Below are 16,498 nucleotides of genomic sequence, written 5' to 3'. Positions count from 1 at the left end.
ACGGAGCGCCTCGGGGACACAGCCTGCTCTGGGAGCTGAGCTCAGACGGGTTCGGGGAGGGAAGGGAGCTGATTTCCCACTTAGCAGACAGGTCACGAGCGGCGGATTCATTGATCCCAGAAAGCAAAGCCTCTGCTTCGTTAGAGGCACGCCGGTGATGAAGGCGGCCTCGGGGAGCGGGGGAGCTGCAGTGAAACCTTCCCCAAATGTTGGCTCTGCCCCTCTGACTGTCATTCGGAGGGCTCCATCCCATGTTGCTTGGCTCTGAGGGGCAGGGAACCCCTGGAAATAGGGTGTGCTTTGCGTGCCAGCTCTTCCCAGCTCCCTCATAAGGCTTAGTTGGGCTGGGCTGGGGGTCCCCATCACCTGGGGGGCTCTTTGCCCAGAAGCAAGGACATCGTGGCACACTGAAGCTTGACAAGACCCTTGTACAGGTCTCGCTTGCTGTGCTCCCGTGCCAGGACCTTGAGGGTGCAAAATATTTTCACGGTGAAGGCAAGGAAGCCGTCGCTGTTCCCCTTTGCCTGCAGGAAGGACAGCTCCTGCTCTGTCCTCCGCTGCCTCTCCGATTCGCCCTGCCCGGCTCAGCTCTCCCCGCGGGGCGGTTTCCTCGCTGGCTCCTGCCAAGAGCTGCTGGCAGGAACGTCCCGGTGCCCTTCAGCACAGCTGCTCCAGGCAGCAGATGGGGACGCGGGCTGTCGCTGTGCCAGGCCCCTCGCTCTGCAAACCTGGCTCGGGAGAAGCCGTGCTTCAGGCGAGCTGCTCCATTTACCCCCAAAGTTCCCAATTTCCCACGTAAATACCCACTGAGTACTCGGGTAGTGATCAGGAGCCCGGTGGGAATTGCTTCACCAGGAGGTGAGCGCTGCCCACCCCGCGCCGTCCCCTCCCCTGCATCACGACTCGCGCCCACCGGGCATCACAAGTGGCAGCACGACAAAAAAACACCCACGGGCGAAAAAGCAGGGGAAGGACTCGGAGGCCCGCGAGCCTTCGACGTGAAGATTTTTGGAGGTTTTCCCCGGTTCTCCGCGGCTTTTCAGATTTTTCTTCGCCGGGGAATTAATTGTGTTACGCTGCCAGCTCGGGGCAGGGATGCGTCACGCTGCTCCCGCGGGTGTCAGGACTTCTTGCTGGTGATTTTTTTTTTTTATAAACCTCCCCCGTGGGCAACCAGCACCGCGTGCCATTGCTGCGCCCCCTCCCCAGCACGACCGCCCGGCAGTGGCTCTGTGCCGGCTCCTGCCAGGCAGGAGGAGATGCCTGGCAACGTGCCCCGCTGCCAGCACGGGCATCTTCAAGCCTGCGGTGGCAACAAGCCCCCTGCCCCGCCATGCATCCCCTTTGCAGGAGCTCTCCACCCAGGGCCGATGTTCAACAACTGCTCCAGGGGCAGATTTTGAGCTCCCGAGCGCTTGGCTCTGGTTTCTGGCTCGCGCCGACGCACGGAGCTGGAAGTGCAGCGTGCCCACCCCCAGCCCAGCTTTCGGGGAGGATTTGGGTATGTGGAGCTGATCAGGGCCCCTCTGCATCCCTCAGCTTTCACATGGAGGCGAGGAGCAGTCAGAGCAGGCAGAGGCAAAGCAGCTGATGCTCCAGATTTACGGGGCTCAGGATCCGTGCGAGTCCCCAGCACTAACTGGGGTGTAACTGGGAGCAGCGCCTGACCCGCACGCCGTCTGTTCCCAGTCCGCCGCATTCAATCAAGCCTAATAAAATTAATAGGGGAGTATTGAAAAATCTTGTGATTAATTCTTTATGATCTGTAATAGGGGAGCTGTGTGCCAATTACTCGAGTAAATCATTCATCAGAATATAAATAGAGCTAACCTCCAGCACAAACACTAGAGGATTTCCACCAGGATTGCAGGTCTGGATTGCAGCATTGCACTGCCGGTGACAACACGTTATCTGATGGAGGACAGGAGCAGCTGCAGTCCCGGGGCTGCCTGGCCTGCCCAAGGTTTCAGCTCTGTGTTCCAGCACTATTTGTCTCTGCAGTGCAGCCCTGTTTGTTTACGGCGTGTTTTGATGCTCCGGCTTTGATCTGCATGACCTGCCGGTCCCAAACCCGCGCAGATTTTTGAGGGTTAAGCCCGCAGGGGTCAGCTTCACTTCGTGGAAGGTTTGAACCTGTGGGCTGTGACACAGCCACCGGGGAAGGGACAGAAAGAATTGGGGAAAGAGCTGCTCCCATGGGACCTCTGTCAACGAGGGACACGGCTGGGGTGGCACCAGGCGGGTGGTGGGATCGGGTAGGAAAAAAAACAGTTGCCAGCAGAAGCAGCCCTTCCCGGTGACCACACTAGTGGCCAAAGCATGCTAGGGATGAACATCAATTCTGGTTCAATTGGCTGGAGAGATGAAAAAAAAGGGGATTGTAAGAGGTTCAAGGCAAGCAGAGGAGCTCATGGGCTTGTCCTGCTTCTCAAGGGGTGGCAGCAAGTCAGCTGGGAGTGTTAAAGCTGTGGGTGCCTTTTTTTTCCTTTTTCTCAGCATGGAAGTCAATCGTTTGGCCTGGAAACTTTCCCTTGGGCTTCTAAGGAGTCAAAAATAACCCGTGCTCTTGGCTGGTGTTTTCCAGTGCCCCGTTTCCAAAGGAAACCCACCTGAAGGCACTCCCTGCGCTGGGAGTCCTGCCATCTCCTTGCGCTCAGGGACTTGGAAATGCTCCCGAGCCAAACCACAGCTTGCTGAGCCATAGCATCCCATTAAACCTGACATCAAGCATCCTTCACCAGCCCGCTGCATGCATGCACTGCTGACCTGTGGACAATCAGCAAGGAAAAGGCACAAAACCCCTCGGTGCAGCTGCAGCAGATGCCTGCAGAAGCCACGGCGGCTGCACAAACCCCACGCACCATCGATCCTCCCTCCGGCAGGGCAGCTCCTCGCCCCTCTCCCTGATGACTTTAAGTGCTCTCTACCCACTGCAGGCACTCTGCAAGTCCACATTCATCGAGGCTGACCCCTCGGGGCTGTGATGGGATTTAAAAGGCCGCTGGGAGGCTTCCAGCTGAGAAGGGACTCGGGAACGGGGAGGGCAGTGCCCTCTTCCTTAGCTCAGCGCTCGGAAACAGAGCTCTGGATAAAAGGCACGCCACAGGGAGAAGGGGAGGGATGGGGACACAAAGGGAGATGCAGCCCTGCAGAAAGCCCTCTTTGTCTCCTGCACAGCTGCCAGGATATTTCCAAGGCCGGTGCGTGGCGGGGCCCTGCTGTTGCAAACACCCCCGGCCCTATAACGGGGGAAAACATCCCCTCAACAGGGGATTTGGAAGTGGGAGCAGCATGGGGGTCCTGTACCCCTGCCCCAAATGCAGCCCCCCTCTCCTGAAGTGCAGGGTGCCCCCCAGCGTGGGGTGACAGGATGGGTACGGTTGTGACAACCCCGCTCTCCCCCATGAATGCTGACTTTTAGCTCTTACCCAGTGATTTCAGTTCCTGCCCCATATTTTTCTCCTAACAATTTTAAAAGAAACTCAGAGTCAGTGATTTCAGCTCCTGCCCCCTGTTTCCCTCCAAAAGCTTTATTATTCAGCTCCTCTTCGTTTCAGGTCTCAGCTCCTTTCCCACAATTTTACCTTTTCCTCCCCCATTTTCTCTCCTGAATGTGGAGTCTCAGCTCCTTCCCAGGGATTTCAGCTCCTGCCCCGTGTTTCCCCCCAGAAGCTTTATCATCCTCCCAGCCCGCCGTGGTGTCCTTGTCCTCTCCCAGCCAGCCAGGGACAAGTTCTCCCATTTGGAGAGCTTTCCTCCCTGCTAGCTCTCTCCCTGGGGAGACATTTCCCCCTTTTCTGAGCACTGCCGTCACTGCTCTCCCCACCGCGTCCCCTTCGCCCTCCCCTCTGCCCCAAGGACCCAGCTGGTGGGACTTGCAAAATAAACATCCTCCTGCGCTGGGAGATGGCAGAGGCGATAATTACACACTCAACGCAGCAAAATTATCCAGCGCCAGGGAGAAGAGGCCGGAAGCAGCTGGAGATAATCCGTTTCGGGGAACGCTGCTCCCACCCACAGCGCTTTCGTCTGCATCCCACCCCAAACCAGCCAGCGCTGCAATTTCTGCTGTGATCGCGTTCGTAGGGCCCGGCCGGGATGGGATCCAGCCTCGTGCAAGAGTCCAAAGTGCAGGAGCTGGTCCTGCGGGCAGGGAAATGGGGATGCAGAGAGGGATTTGGATGAGTGGAGATAAAGAAACCTGGTTTCCCACTGAGCTGGGTCGTCACTGGGCGTCCCAGCATCTTTCAAGCACGATCTCAGAGGATGGTGTTTTGCCAGCGAGGGCTGTACGTGAACCATCCCTCGTGCATGTTTTTGGTGCCTGTCCAGGCAAATGTGCACGAATATCCCATCCCCTTCCCCACCACCGCTTCTGAAAGATCTCTGGAGGGGATGCTTGCAGCTCACTCACAACACTCCCTTCCTATCAAACTCCTTTTTGAAAAAAAAAATTATTTCTTCTCAAATTAAGGTCTATCAAACTGGAAGGCCCACGCAGAGATCCTCTGGGGTCCGCAGGGCTGATCCTACCTGAATTCCTACACACAGGACCGATCCCCACCAGCTGCACCAACCCGAAACGTCTCGGAGGGGAGAGCAGAAACGAAATAACGCCAGGAATCATCATCGCAGTCATTACAAACAGTACCACCTGCTGAAGGGCGCGGGGCACGGTGAATCAGCCCTAAAACACATCCAGAGCTGCCGGGCTGAAATTTTGCCCTGGGATGAGCAAGCAGCGACGCCAGCAGCAATTTCTGTACCAAAAACCCCGCTTTTGGCCCCAAACACTGACCTGCTGCGGGACACGGCACAAACCCCATGCCCTTTGCCAAGCCCCACACTTCCCCCATCTATTTGACCCCAAAGGGCTGTGAGGCTCCCCCTGCCCCCCACTGCCCCCCCCACTTCTCCAGGACATCCCGGGGGTCTCAGAGCCCCCTGTCCCCCTCCCCAACCCCATTGTCCCCCCCACACGACCCTAGGGGACCCAACCCCACCTCCCCCCCACCCCGGGGGGCTGCAGGCGGTGCCGTTCTCCTCCATCCCCCTCCTATCTCCATTCTCCCCCCCCCCCCTTTTATTTTTTTCCTTCTTGCTTCACCGGGGCGAAGTCCAGCGAGCGTCCAGCTCCGGCCACCCCCCCTCGGCAACCGGACACAAGCCGGGAACCCCCCGAGACGAAGGCACCGAGCTCGGTGGGTGCTCCCCCAAGGCTTTTTTTGGGGGGGAATGGCCCCGCTCCCTCCTTGCCTTTCCCCCCCCCATCTCCGCGGCGTCCTCTGGGCCCTGTAGTCCTCTTGGTGGCGGACTACACTTCCCAGCACCGCCACCGTGTGCTGGTGGTGCTGGTGGGGAAGGAAAAAAAGGGGAAAAAAAACGAGCCCCGTCCGCCCCCCCCCCCCCCCCCCGTCCAGCCCCGGTCATGGCCCTGCGGGACGGCCCCGGGGGCGAGCGGGGCCCCGCGGGTGGGCGGCGGGGAACGGGGTCGCGGTGGTGGCCGAGGGATTGCTGCAGAGGGCTGGAAGGCCTGGACTACGGGCAGGTACCGGGATAAAAGCCATAGGGGGGGGGTTATGGGGGTGCCCCCAAGCCATCCCGGCTCGCTTCGCCGTGCTGCACCCACTGTGGGGGCCGGGGGGACCATGGCAAGGGGGGTGGGATGGTGCCGTGTGAGGTTTGGGTGTCGTGGGGGTTGTGGGGCAGGGGGGTGGAGGGTTTGGGGTCGTTCTGGGATCTGTGGGGTTGGGAAGGTGGCTGCTGGTGGCTGCCACGCTGCCCCATGCGAGGAAGGTGATGGTGAAGGTTTGGGGGCTGCTGGAGGTCACATCCCTGCCCTGTGTCCCCCCCCTGAGCAGGGGTGTGGGTGATAAACCCTCAGGGTTGGGGCAGATTCCTGGAAACCTGCAGGGATGCTCAGCACCACGCGTGGACGGGCCTTGAGGTGCTTCCCGTGGCCCTGCCCGGCCCTAATTGCTGCTGGAGGCACCATTTCGTGCCACATCCTCACAGCACCTAGCGGGGCGAACCCCTCCTGCTGCCACCACCAGCCCTGTGTGGCCATACAGCTCCCATCCACCCTGATTTTGGGGCCTTGCCGAGATGCAGTTATTTATGGCCTGTCAGGGAGGATGGGGGCAAAGTCGGATGTTCTGTGCTCGTTACCTGCTTGTCGAGACAGCTCATCCTAATGGGCTCCCCTTTCATCCCGAAAAGCACACGCCAGGCACAGGCCAGTCTGCTTCCCGCTGCCAGCAGCGAGTTTGGTCGCTGAGGAGGAGGAGAAAAAGGAGGTTGAGCCGCGATGTTAACGATGTTGGCAGCCGGGAGTTTGTAGGTCAAGAAGCTTTTGTTCAGGCCGTGCTGGCGCTGTGTGAAACAAGAGGAAAGAAGGAAAGAAGCTGTCCTGGTCCTGGGCTTTGCCATTGAAGCAGGGCCGGACAGTTCGGCCCCGGAGGGCTCTCACGGTGCCCAGGTTACCTCCTGATCTGAAAGGACGAGGTCTGATGGGGAAGGAGGGTGAGGAGTGAGGAGAGGCCTTCGGGGCTCTCCCCTTCGCTCAGGGCTCTCCCCGGGGGGCACTCGGTGGTGGTCGAGGTTCTGGGGGCGAACCCATGCGAGGATCCCCGTGCCTGCCCGTAAAATTCAACCTTTGCTCTCGCCCTTCGTCCTCTGGGCGGTCGTCGTTTGGCCGTGAGGGGACAGCAGGCCGAGCAGCCCCTCTCCGTGACTGCTGTCACCGCTCCGATTCCTTGGAAGGAGCCCGCGGGAGCTTCTCCCCTGGACAGGAGGGGTCAGGCCGCTTTTTCCAGCCCTTCCCATCCCCTGGCATCGCAGGACTCGCAAACACAGCTGTGTTTGGGAAGCAGAATCCTTCCACGTCTCAATGTTGTCTTGGTGTTGATTCAAGTGAGGGAAAGGCTCGGGCTGGGCTGCTATTTTGTCTTTTGTTTTCAAAGTTTTTGGAGGAAAAAAAAAAAAAAAAGGCGCTGGCTGTTTTTCATCCACATACCACTGCAAGGAGAGGGGGAGGGATGGGGAAGCAGCATGGCTTGCTGCACATAAAAACACCAACAGGGAGCTGTCCTGGGAAAAAAAAATGAGTGGAGATAAAAGGAAATAGGGAGAAAAACAGAAAGGAGAAAAGGAGGAAAACCAGGAAGGTTTAAGGGTTTTCTTTTGTTGTTGTTACATAAGACAGGAAAGTTTTTTTGCAGCTAATGATGCAAGTGCATCTGTGCACACTGTGCCACGGGTTGGCATCGGTCTTGTGTAATGGAAAACAAGTTGGAGGCTGCACGGTGCGGGGCTCGGGGTGTCCGTCCTCTCTCCCGAGGAGCAAGGAGGCCGTGAAGCAGTGCCCCCTTCCCTGTGGCTCAGACACATGTAGGGTTTCCCTGTAGTGCTGGTGCCCATCTCACAGCAGCAGGTCCTCACAGCACCCGGGTCCTTTTGGGCACCGCTGCAGACACGGCGCTCCCTGAGGCATGGGGGGAGCTGGTTTTGGGGGAGCCCCCACCCCTCTTTTTGGCCTTGCACCCTGAGCTTTGCAAGATTTAACGATGGGGACATTGAAAGATTGATCCTTTCCTGCAGGGTGTTTGGTTTGGGACGAAGACACCCACTTTGGGTATGAGGCTCGGTGCCCCCACAGGCACCCCCTGACCCCAATAACTGCCTCTCTCCCCCCAGGTGGATGTTACAGCCATGGCGCAGCTCTTTGGCTACGTGGACATGACCGACTCCGGCTTCATTGCAGCCATCCTCTCCATCGCCTTCAACCCCTTCTTCTGGAACGTGGTAAGAGCCGCTTGCACACCAGCCACACCAGGGGATGGAACCCCTTTGGGCTGCATTGAGCAGCCCCCTACCTCTTCCAAACACCCCTAAATCATCTCTCCTGCAGGAACCCTGTCATTCTCCCCACTGGTGGTGGTGTTTATTGCTCTGGGAACACGAGGGCAGAGGAGAAACCACCTCTGGGGAAGTCTGCTGGGCTGGGTGGGGAGAGCTGTGCCCAGGTTGCGGGCACTCAAAGTGGGTGAGCAGGGAGCTGTGCTGTCTCCTGGGGACAGCGGTGGCTGTGACCGATGTGGCAGAGGACAGAAAGGTAGGAGCCAGTGCAGGATGCAGAAGGGATTATGAAACGAGCTCAGGAGAGGGGAAAGAGCAGGCAAACCCATCCTTCAGCCACCTCCTGCTGCACCTCCTGCCCCAGCAGCCGGGCACTGGTCACCCGCCACACTGGGGATGCGCTGGGCGCGTCTCCTGCTGCTTCTCCTCAAAGTTTGTTGGCAGGCGGTTGTGTGGATGCAGGAAACAAAACCAGCCAAAAAAGTTAACCTGAAGAAATCCCTCCTCCATCACGCTGCAAACTCTGGCGAAGAGCTGCAGAGGTGGCAGCGAGCCAGCCCAAAGCGTGGGTAGGGTACCTGGGCACAGGTGATGCTCGCTGCCTCTGTGGGTTGCAGCTGGGCACCATAAAGCTTCAGGAGCTGATGCTGGAAGAGCTTTCTGTGCCCTTTATCACTGCGGTTTGCCACCCTCCTGCAAGAGCAGTGTGCACTGCAGAGCCAAGGCGCCAGCTGGGGAGCCCAGGACGGGGATCACGAGTTCCCACAGCATCCTCTGCAGCGCAGCTGAGGGCTGGGGACGAAGCCTTCTCCCCGCAAGCACTCATGGAAACGGGATGGCAGCACAGCCAAGATTCCAGAAGCCGCCTGCCAAAGCTCCCCGCAGCGCTTCTCACCCCGGGGAAGTCTCCTTAAAAAGGCCTTGTTTTTTTCCAGAGGGGGAGGATTCGGCTCTCTCCGAGCGCGGGGGCTCTTGAGATCGTCTCACGCTGGGCTTTGGAAAAGCGAGGCTCTCCGAGCCGTGAGTCACTGTGGAAACCTCTGTCGGAGTTCTTTGTTGCAGCCTCCCTAATTTTTCATGCAACTCGTTATTAAAAAGTCTCACGGTGTCTGAAATGCGAGCTAGAATATGCCACGTTATTTCAGCTGCGGAGTCATCGCTCAGCATAAAGCAGCAATGAACAAGAAGATTCGGGATGTGGTCTCCGGGGGAAGAGACGGGCTCCAGCGAGAAGCTGCATAAAAGGGAAAGAAAAAAAAAGTCCTTTATTGGCGTCTGCTGCTCTGCCTGTGAGTCGCGGGATGCCTGCAGCTTGGGAAATAGCGCTGCTTTTTGGATCAAGAGTTTGGCTGCTGTTAAAGGCCGGGGAAGGCTGATGTAACAGCAGGAAGTTCATTGCTGTGGCTTGCTGCCGTCCCCTCCGAGCATCTGAAGAGCATTGCCGTTGGCGGCAGGTGGCACTGCAAGCAAGTCGTGCGGGGAGCAGAAGGCATCTCTGCATGGGTTTGCAGCCATCTCTGCATGGGTTTGCAGCCAGCAACCTGAGCGGGCGTGCTGGTGGGGAGCTCTGGGGAGGCGAGCGTGGCACTGGACATTTCTCAGCTGCAGAGGGCTGGGTGCCTCGCACAGTCCATGTGCCTCCATCCACACGCTTGTGCTCCCGGCATCTCTCTGATGTTTTCAGGCCCTTCCAGGCTCTGGCTCGCACCAGGCACTGCTCGGAGGCTCTTGCAGGCGTGCTGGGGGACCTGCAGCCCTGTGCAAGCCCCTGCTGTCGGGTGCAACTTAGCAGGAGTGGCTCCAGCCATCCCTGAATTTTCCCTAGCCTGCCTGTCTGGTTACTGTCCCCTGCCTGCACGGAGCCAGCAGCTCTTCTTTCTTTCTTTCTCTGCATCCCTGCACAGGCTCCCTTTGTCTTTTTTTCTTTGAGTTCCTTCCCAGCAGCTGAGCTCGTCTCTGCATCTGAATTACTTCGTCTGGGCTTGCAAGAGCCTCAGTGCAAAGAAGGGTTTCTGGGCAGTGCCAGGCACCCTCTGCTCTCAGTGCTTACTAAGCAACGTGGGGCCCTGGTCAAAACACCTCCTGTGCGTGAAATTCCCGATTTGGGTAGAAATCGGGTGGGGACGCACTGATTTAGTTCAGCGTCTTCATTCCCTCTTTCTCCTGAACTCCGGCCAGGTCTGCCTCTTGCAAAGCTTGGCGCCGGGTTGTCCTTGCTGCGCAGAGCCTCTGAATAAATATGTGGTGGGGAAACCCTGCCTCGGCGGGGGCTCGGGCACTGCACAGGCACCTCAGGGCCTCGGGGCAGCGAGCTCTGGCTGCCCTGCTCTCAGCAGTCACGGGGAGTTTGCCCTGCTAAGCAGCCGGCGTGTTTCTTTTGGACAAAACCGCAGTGTTTGGAGATGAAGCAAGAGCTACGGAGGCTGTGGAGCAGCGTGGCTTCAGAGAAAACCTGAGTGCTCGTTGAGTCGAGTGCTGTACTTCGCTTAAGAGAAGCAGTTTAGAGGAGCAGAGCTGAAGAGGAGCAGCCTGCAGGACTCGAGCTGGGCTGGGCTGATGCTCCTTCATTCCACAAGGGGGAAAAGTCCCCCCCCCAAAAGACCACAGGTCTCCCAGTTCCTACCCTCTTCCCTGCATGCACGTGCTGGGGGTACCATGAATGTCCCCCTGGGGTCTCCTGCTGCACCTCCCCACCAAAACCCAGCTCTCACACCCCCTCTTCTCCTTCCCGAAATCAGTGCCAAATAAAACCCAGCTCATCCCTGGGTGGCCCCCAGTTTATGTTATCCACAGCACAGCTCGGACACGTTCCTGCACTATTCACCTCTTTTTTTTTCCTCTCCTTCTCGTGCTGCCTCTTGCTTTCCCACCCGCTGGGGCTGTTACAAAAGGAGCTGCTGGGTGCCACGCTCCCACGTGAGCCAGGGTGCCCGTGAGGCCCCGAAAAGCAGCAGCGGAGCCGTTCCAGGAGGAAAGTTGCTCGAGCTGCCCGAGGATGTTGAGAGCAGCCGGGAGACCTGAGCCCCGGTGGGGCTGTTGAGGGGCACCTGGCGAGGAGGAGGCGTGTGGCTGGAGCCGTGCCATAAAACTTTAATGAGGTCGGGGAGGCAGAAACTTCAATAAATCCCATCTGTGTTTGGAAAGCCGCGGGACGATGGGCAAAATTTCCCTTCCGTTGGTAACTAAGGAAGATATTAAATAACAGCTCCTCGGGGACAAACATTTCCAAGCCAGGAGAGGCAGATAACCTGCGTGCTGGAGGCTTGAAAGAGCTCTCCGAGCCTTGGCATATGGGGAGTTTCTAGAAAGCTGGGTGGTTTCTGTCTCAACAGCAAGCAGGCAAGTGGCAGAGCTGGGAGCCAAGGTGGCTGACGTCCACCTCCACGCAAACAGGTCGAAGCAGGGAGCACATCCATCAGCGATCCTTCTCCGGATTTGAGCCTCTTAAAAGTTTTTTTGGCTGGCGTCACAGCCTGATTTAGACACGGCACATCTTCAGCTGCTGCGCGAGAGCGTGCTCGTCTCCTCACCTCTGGTGACCCCCTCGAAATACCCGTGCATGGCGCAGGAATCCGCGGGGCGAAACCTCAGGTGTCAAGGCTAGGAATGGGATTAGCATAATTTAGCATGATTTATAAAGAAAATAGAGCCCATCAGGCAAATGTGATTTTATTCTTCAAGGTTGCAGGTTTTCCTGTTCAGGGTAACAAGATCTCTGTTCTAGAATTTCTGTCAAGTGCTTAAACTGCATGAGGTTTTGATTAAAGAAGCAGTTGCACAGGGACCTGAGCTGACAACGCCTGGCTCCTGATGGATGTGTATCTCTTGGTTCGTTTATTTTTAATTTCCCTTCCTTTTCTCCTTCTTTGGAGACTAGAGAGAGCTGCCAAGTGGATAAGAAGCGCTTGAGTGGGGCGGAGGGGGGAGTTTGCAGACGCCGGCAGCCCAATCTCACCGCCCTCTGACCGCTTCTCGCTAAATTCGGAGGAAGGTGCCTGCCTAAAAACCTCCCCCCGCTGCCGGGAGCTGTCAGGATTGAGACCTCCGGGTGCAGACCTGGCAAACCTTCCGGGGGCAGGAGAAAAACGCCTTCTGCTGAGGGATTTCGGCAGCTCTCGCTGCTTGTCTTGCAGAAGGGGGGGGACTGAGAGGTGGCTTGATTGCGGTGCGTTTAGTACCTGGCTGGGGGAAGGAAAACGCAGCATAAGAAATGGCTGGAAGCCAGCATCTGGGTGAGGGTTGGGGGGGCTGCTGGTGGAGGGGGGCCCTGCACGCAGCTCGAGCATTCGGTGCAGGGCGGGTGGCTGGGGTTTGAAGGATTGGGTCGATGAGCAAGCTGGAGCGGGTGATTTAATGCTCTCTTTGGGCCCACAAATTCCGCAAATCTGCAAGAGTTTCGTGATCTCCCTGAAAAAAAACCCTCTGCCTGCGTGCAGCTGTGGGTAAGAGCAGGAAAACAGCCCTCAGACGTCTTCTGGAAAGCGCTTTCAGATCCCATCGTTGCAGCCGTGGCACGGTGACAATGGTTATCTGCGCAGAGCAGATGCCAGATCAATAGCAGGGCTTCGAGCCACGCTGCAAGGCAATTGACTGCAGCAAGCGGCTCTTTGCTGGGGTAGAGCTGGGCTCACGACGAGGCTCAGCTTCATTCTTACATCTCCGGTCTTAAAATGTCACCACCAGCCCTGTTCCCTTTCATCCTTTGTGCGGGGAGAGAATCCACATTATTCATAATTGGGCTCTCTACCAGGCGGCAATAGCCGTTTTCATTGCCTACAATGCCTGAGAAACAGCGAGGATTTGCTTTTTTTCTTTTTTTTTTTCCCCCTCAAACAGCATTTAGTGGCAATTTTGTTCCGAGTGACTTGGTAACGCTGCCCACTCGGGTGGTGATGGCTTTGGAGCGATGCTGTAATCGCGTTGGGATCGATTCCCCCGGCCGTTCTCGTAACAAACGCCCCGGGACTCGTCCTGTTGTGAGTCCCCTGTCCTCTGCCCCGTAACTCAGCACCTGCCTGGCTGATAAATTTAGCCTTTGCAGTGTGTCAGCACCGCTGTGAGCCACATAACAGGCGCCCAAACTGGGTCACATCCTCCAGCCTGCCGGCTGGAGTGCCACAATTAGGAGCTGTGTTACCTGGCGGGGGAGCTGCATCCTGCATCCCAGCACCGCTTCCCTCTCCCCTTCAGCCTCCCAGCCAGGTTTTTTAACCTCATTCCTCCTCAAAAAGCCGTGCAGTGTCTTTATTATATCCTCGCAGGCTGAGCTGCCTGCTGCAGAAGGGGATCGTGGAGCCCAGCCCACTCGAGCAGCCACCGTGCACCGGTCCCAGCCCATGCTTGGGCACCTGAACCATTTCCACGCAGGAATTTAGGATTCTCCTTGGGTACACGATGCCCGCTCAGCATTGCTCTGAACTGACGTCAGGATCTTGCCTCTCACCTCATAGTTCCCCGTGAATCGTGGCCAAAATGGCCCGAAAAGCAACCTCCTTTTTTTAGCTTTTGCCACATGCTTCTCTAGGAACCCAGGGGTTGTTGCGCATTCCGGACTTTTCTTGTTTAGCATTTTAAAAATAAACTGCGGGATGCTGGCAGCCCTGCTGGAGTAAGTCAGCACACGCACAAAAGATGAAAAAATACATTGAAGCTGAGATTCCCAAGTCATTGTGCGGCAGAGGATTATTTATAGACCCTTGGAGCTGGGAGAGGCCTTTCCTCTCTGCCCCTCCATCCCTATCCTGCATACTGCAGCAAGACACGCTCTCCCATCACCACCTACATCCCACGGGACAAAGGAAAAAAGAAAGTGGTGGTGGTTTTATCTACCCAGCCCAGAAGGCAGCAAGGCCTCCAGGGCAGCTCGGGGCTTTGCAGTTTTCGTGCCCAGTTTTGGGGCTGGGGGCTACGGAGCCCTGAGTCTGCATCAGGACATTTTCTGTCCTTGGAAACGTGCACGGGCTTCTTTCCAGATGTGTTTCTGCCACGGTTGTAGATCGAGCTTGGTGTTTTCCGGTTATGCCTCGGGGCTGCCTGTTTAGCAGAAGCCTGTCCAATTCCCAGAAAGACAGCATCTCCCAAAATAGGCTGCTTTGATGAGGAAAGGCAGACACACTCGGTTTGCTGGGGCACAGGGGTCAGCTGGGCCTTACGCTTAGGGTCAGCACCCCCACGAAAATGCATCCTTGTTACGTCTGGTTTTCCCCCACCCTTGCCGAACTCATGAAGTAAAGCCCTCGTTTTCCTTTCGAACCATATTTTATCCCCCGTGGCATAAGGAGCTGGAAGTGACACTTGGCAGAGGACTCCGACATCCCTCGTGGGTGAAACTGGGCAGCTCAGCCACAGCATCAGCTGGGCACCGGTTCCTGGTAAATATTGGGAGCCTCGTCTCAGCTCAACAAATATCTGCACTCCCCCCAGTGCTGCCTGACTTGAAAATTAAGAATTTCCTTGCCAGAAAAGCTGGCTGCCCCAGGCTTACACAGCTGCATGTGGCTTCGTTAAACTTCCCCCATCTCCCAGCGAATTTTGGGGTGAGGCAGGGGAAGGCTGTGGGGAGCTCTCCATTTTCCCATGTACCACCGCAATCACGAACCTCCTCGGTGCATGACCCAGTTGTCCAGATTTAACTATATCTTGTTGTGTTGTTTTTTTATTTTTCTCCCTGAAAACCCTTTTTTGTTCCCCATTTTACTCCTCCAGAGCAGATGATTCAGTGCCGGGCTCGTTCTGCAGGTCGGGGCGTGCGAGCGGCGTCTGGCTGGCTGAAGGGCTTTCACTCGCAGTCTGCGTGGGCACATTCACTTCGGTGTGATCCTTTTTTTTGCACTTTTGGGAAGAAAAAGCAGGCTGTGAGCCTCAAGTGGGTGAAATAGAGATGGGCTTTAGCAATTTTCTCTGCATTCAGCCATTGCGGGAAAGCCTGACCATCAGGGCTTGGAGAACACCTTCGCCGCCGCCTTTGTGCGGTGGGAGGTTTGCTCATTATCTGCCTCGTGCCTTGCTTATAAAAAGGAGCTGTAATTGTGGCAGCTCCTCGCCAGAAAAGCACAAAGACGTTTTCAGGGAAGGAAAAAGTCCACGCAGCTTTTATGATCCTGCATGGTACTCTGCCTGCTTTTCTCACCTCCTGCCCTTCATCCAGCATCAGCTCCGCCTGGTGCTATCCGTGACCACCTCCGGATGGAGCCTCCCCCTTGCTATAGAAATACCCCTTTCAGAAGGACCAAATTTAGCTTCCTCCTCCCCACGAGTGAAGAGACAAGGGACCCAAAATCGCCCCACATGGCCCTGATGTTTCTGTTCCTGCCTCATCCCCCAGAGCTGTGTTTTCGGTGGTGAGTCCACCACTAGGTGCTCAATCCGTAAAGTCCCACGGGGGATTTTGAAGTGGGAAAAAACCCTTCCATCTGTGCCTGGATTGCACTGGGAGGTTGGTTTCTTTCCAGCTCTCTGGTATCCCAGACTGGTCTTGGATTTCAGATGGTGCTGAGGTGGGAGAGCCAAAGTTTTCTACAAGGGTCCATGTGAAATAATAAAACCCTATATGCTCACGGTGGTGAGAGGGAAGCTGCGAGGTGTGCCAAGCAATGGAAATGGCAATGGAAACATCTCCTGCACCCCCCATTGCCATGGGGAGCACGGCTACGTGTGTGTGTGTAACAGGCCTGGAGTAATCCCAGATCACAGCACCTTGGGGCACGCGTGGCTCCTCGTACTAAAAACCGAATGAGCTCAGCTGAGATACAGCATTTTTAACTGCGAAGCATTCCTACTAAGTGCCCTTTCCTGTTTATTTTTACCAGGACGTTGTTTTAATGACTGCAGAGTTACTCATTTGATTCCCAAGGCTGGAGAGCAGAAATGAATTAGTTTCATTTCAAGACCGTGGCGTGCAATCATTTTTCCAGAGATGGATGTACTCGGAAGCCAAAATAAATGCATTGCCCAATTGAGGAACATTATTTTCCTGCCTGTAGCCGTCAGCAGAGACCAGCAGGAGCTGCAGCCGTGTTGCAAGGGCACGCTGTGCGGGTGCGCGGGGGTCTTGGGTCCTTTTTGGGACCTGTGCTCCAGTACAGATGTGTGGTAAAACCACCACAGCGACTCCAACCAGGTTGGGCATGATATGTAGGGCTTAAATGTGTTGTAGCACTGGGCTTTGAGGCTTCAAAACAGAGGAGCTCCCCTGTAGTGCACATCGCTGGGCTGGGGGACACTGATGGTTCCCTTGGCTTTTGGGTTATATTTACCTAGGGACATGTGGGGGCAGCTGGGGCCTTCTGTAAGCACCCACAGGAGCCCCAGGTATAACAGCAGCAATCCTGAGGGGTTGGTTATTGTGTTTAATCCTTTAGCTGGTTATTACGAGCTTTATTTCACTTTATTTCACTTGATTTCACTTGATTTCACTCACACATTGGCCTAATGAGCAGCTCCACATGCCTGGTAAGACCTGCACTGTTCCATCTCCTTTGGAGCCTGGACAAAGTGAAAGCACTGAATTAAAAAAAAAAAAAGGAAATTCCATTGGGAAGAGGCTACATCCTCTTCCCAAAACATCAAAAATAAATAAAAAAAAGGCTTTCCTGGGCCGGGGCCCTGTGTGTTGTGCCAGGCGGTGCGAACGTCCCCTCCC

The 16,498-nt window shown here is 56.4% G+C and overlaps 1 protein-coding gene and 1 long non-coding RNA gene across 5 annotated transcripts in view; one reads left to right on the top strand and one right to left on the bottom strand.

The window, feature by feature from the left end:
• Positions 1-3,495: 3,495 nt before the first annotated feature.
• LOC113845230 (uncharacterized) lies at positions 3,496-7,717 on the bottom strand. Its single transcript, XR_011803677.1, has 2 exons — positions 6,484-7,717; positions 3,496-6,372 (listed from the first exon to the last, which is right to left on the bottom strand). It is a non-coding gene; the product is annotated as an uncharacterized lncRNA (long non-coding RNA).
• Positions 5,150-16,498, top strand: part of PEMT (phosphatidylethanolamine N-methyltransferase) — a 38,446-nt gene continuing 27,097 nt past the window's right edge. For 2 of the 4 annotated variants that reach the window (XM_027468912.3, XM_027468913.3), the window contains exons 1-2: positions 5,391-5,548; positions 7,696-7,803. In XM_027468912.3, coding sequence (XP_027324713.2) covers positions 5,429-5,548; positions 7,696-7,803 — 228 coding nt within the window. In that variant the 5' untranslated portion in view covers positions 5,391-5,428. Of the gene's footprint in view, positions 5,202-5,390; positions 5,549-7,695; positions 7,804-16,498 lie in introns of those variants that run through there. The other 2 variants (XM_038186755.2, XM_027468914.3) reach the window with 2 other exon arrangements.

The sequence above is a fragment of the Anas platyrhynchos genome, chromosome 15 (assembly GCF_047663525.1).
Source record: "Anas platyrhynchos isolate ZD024472 breed Pekin duck chromosome 15, IASCAAS_PekinDuck_T2T, whole genome shotgun sequence".
Taxonomy (NCBI): domain Eukaryota; kingdom Metazoa; phylum Chordata; class Aves; order Anseriformes; family Anatidae; genus Anas; species Anas platyrhynchos.
Note: the sequence above shows the minus strand (reverse complement) of the source record. Positions and strands in the feature narration are given on the sequence as shown.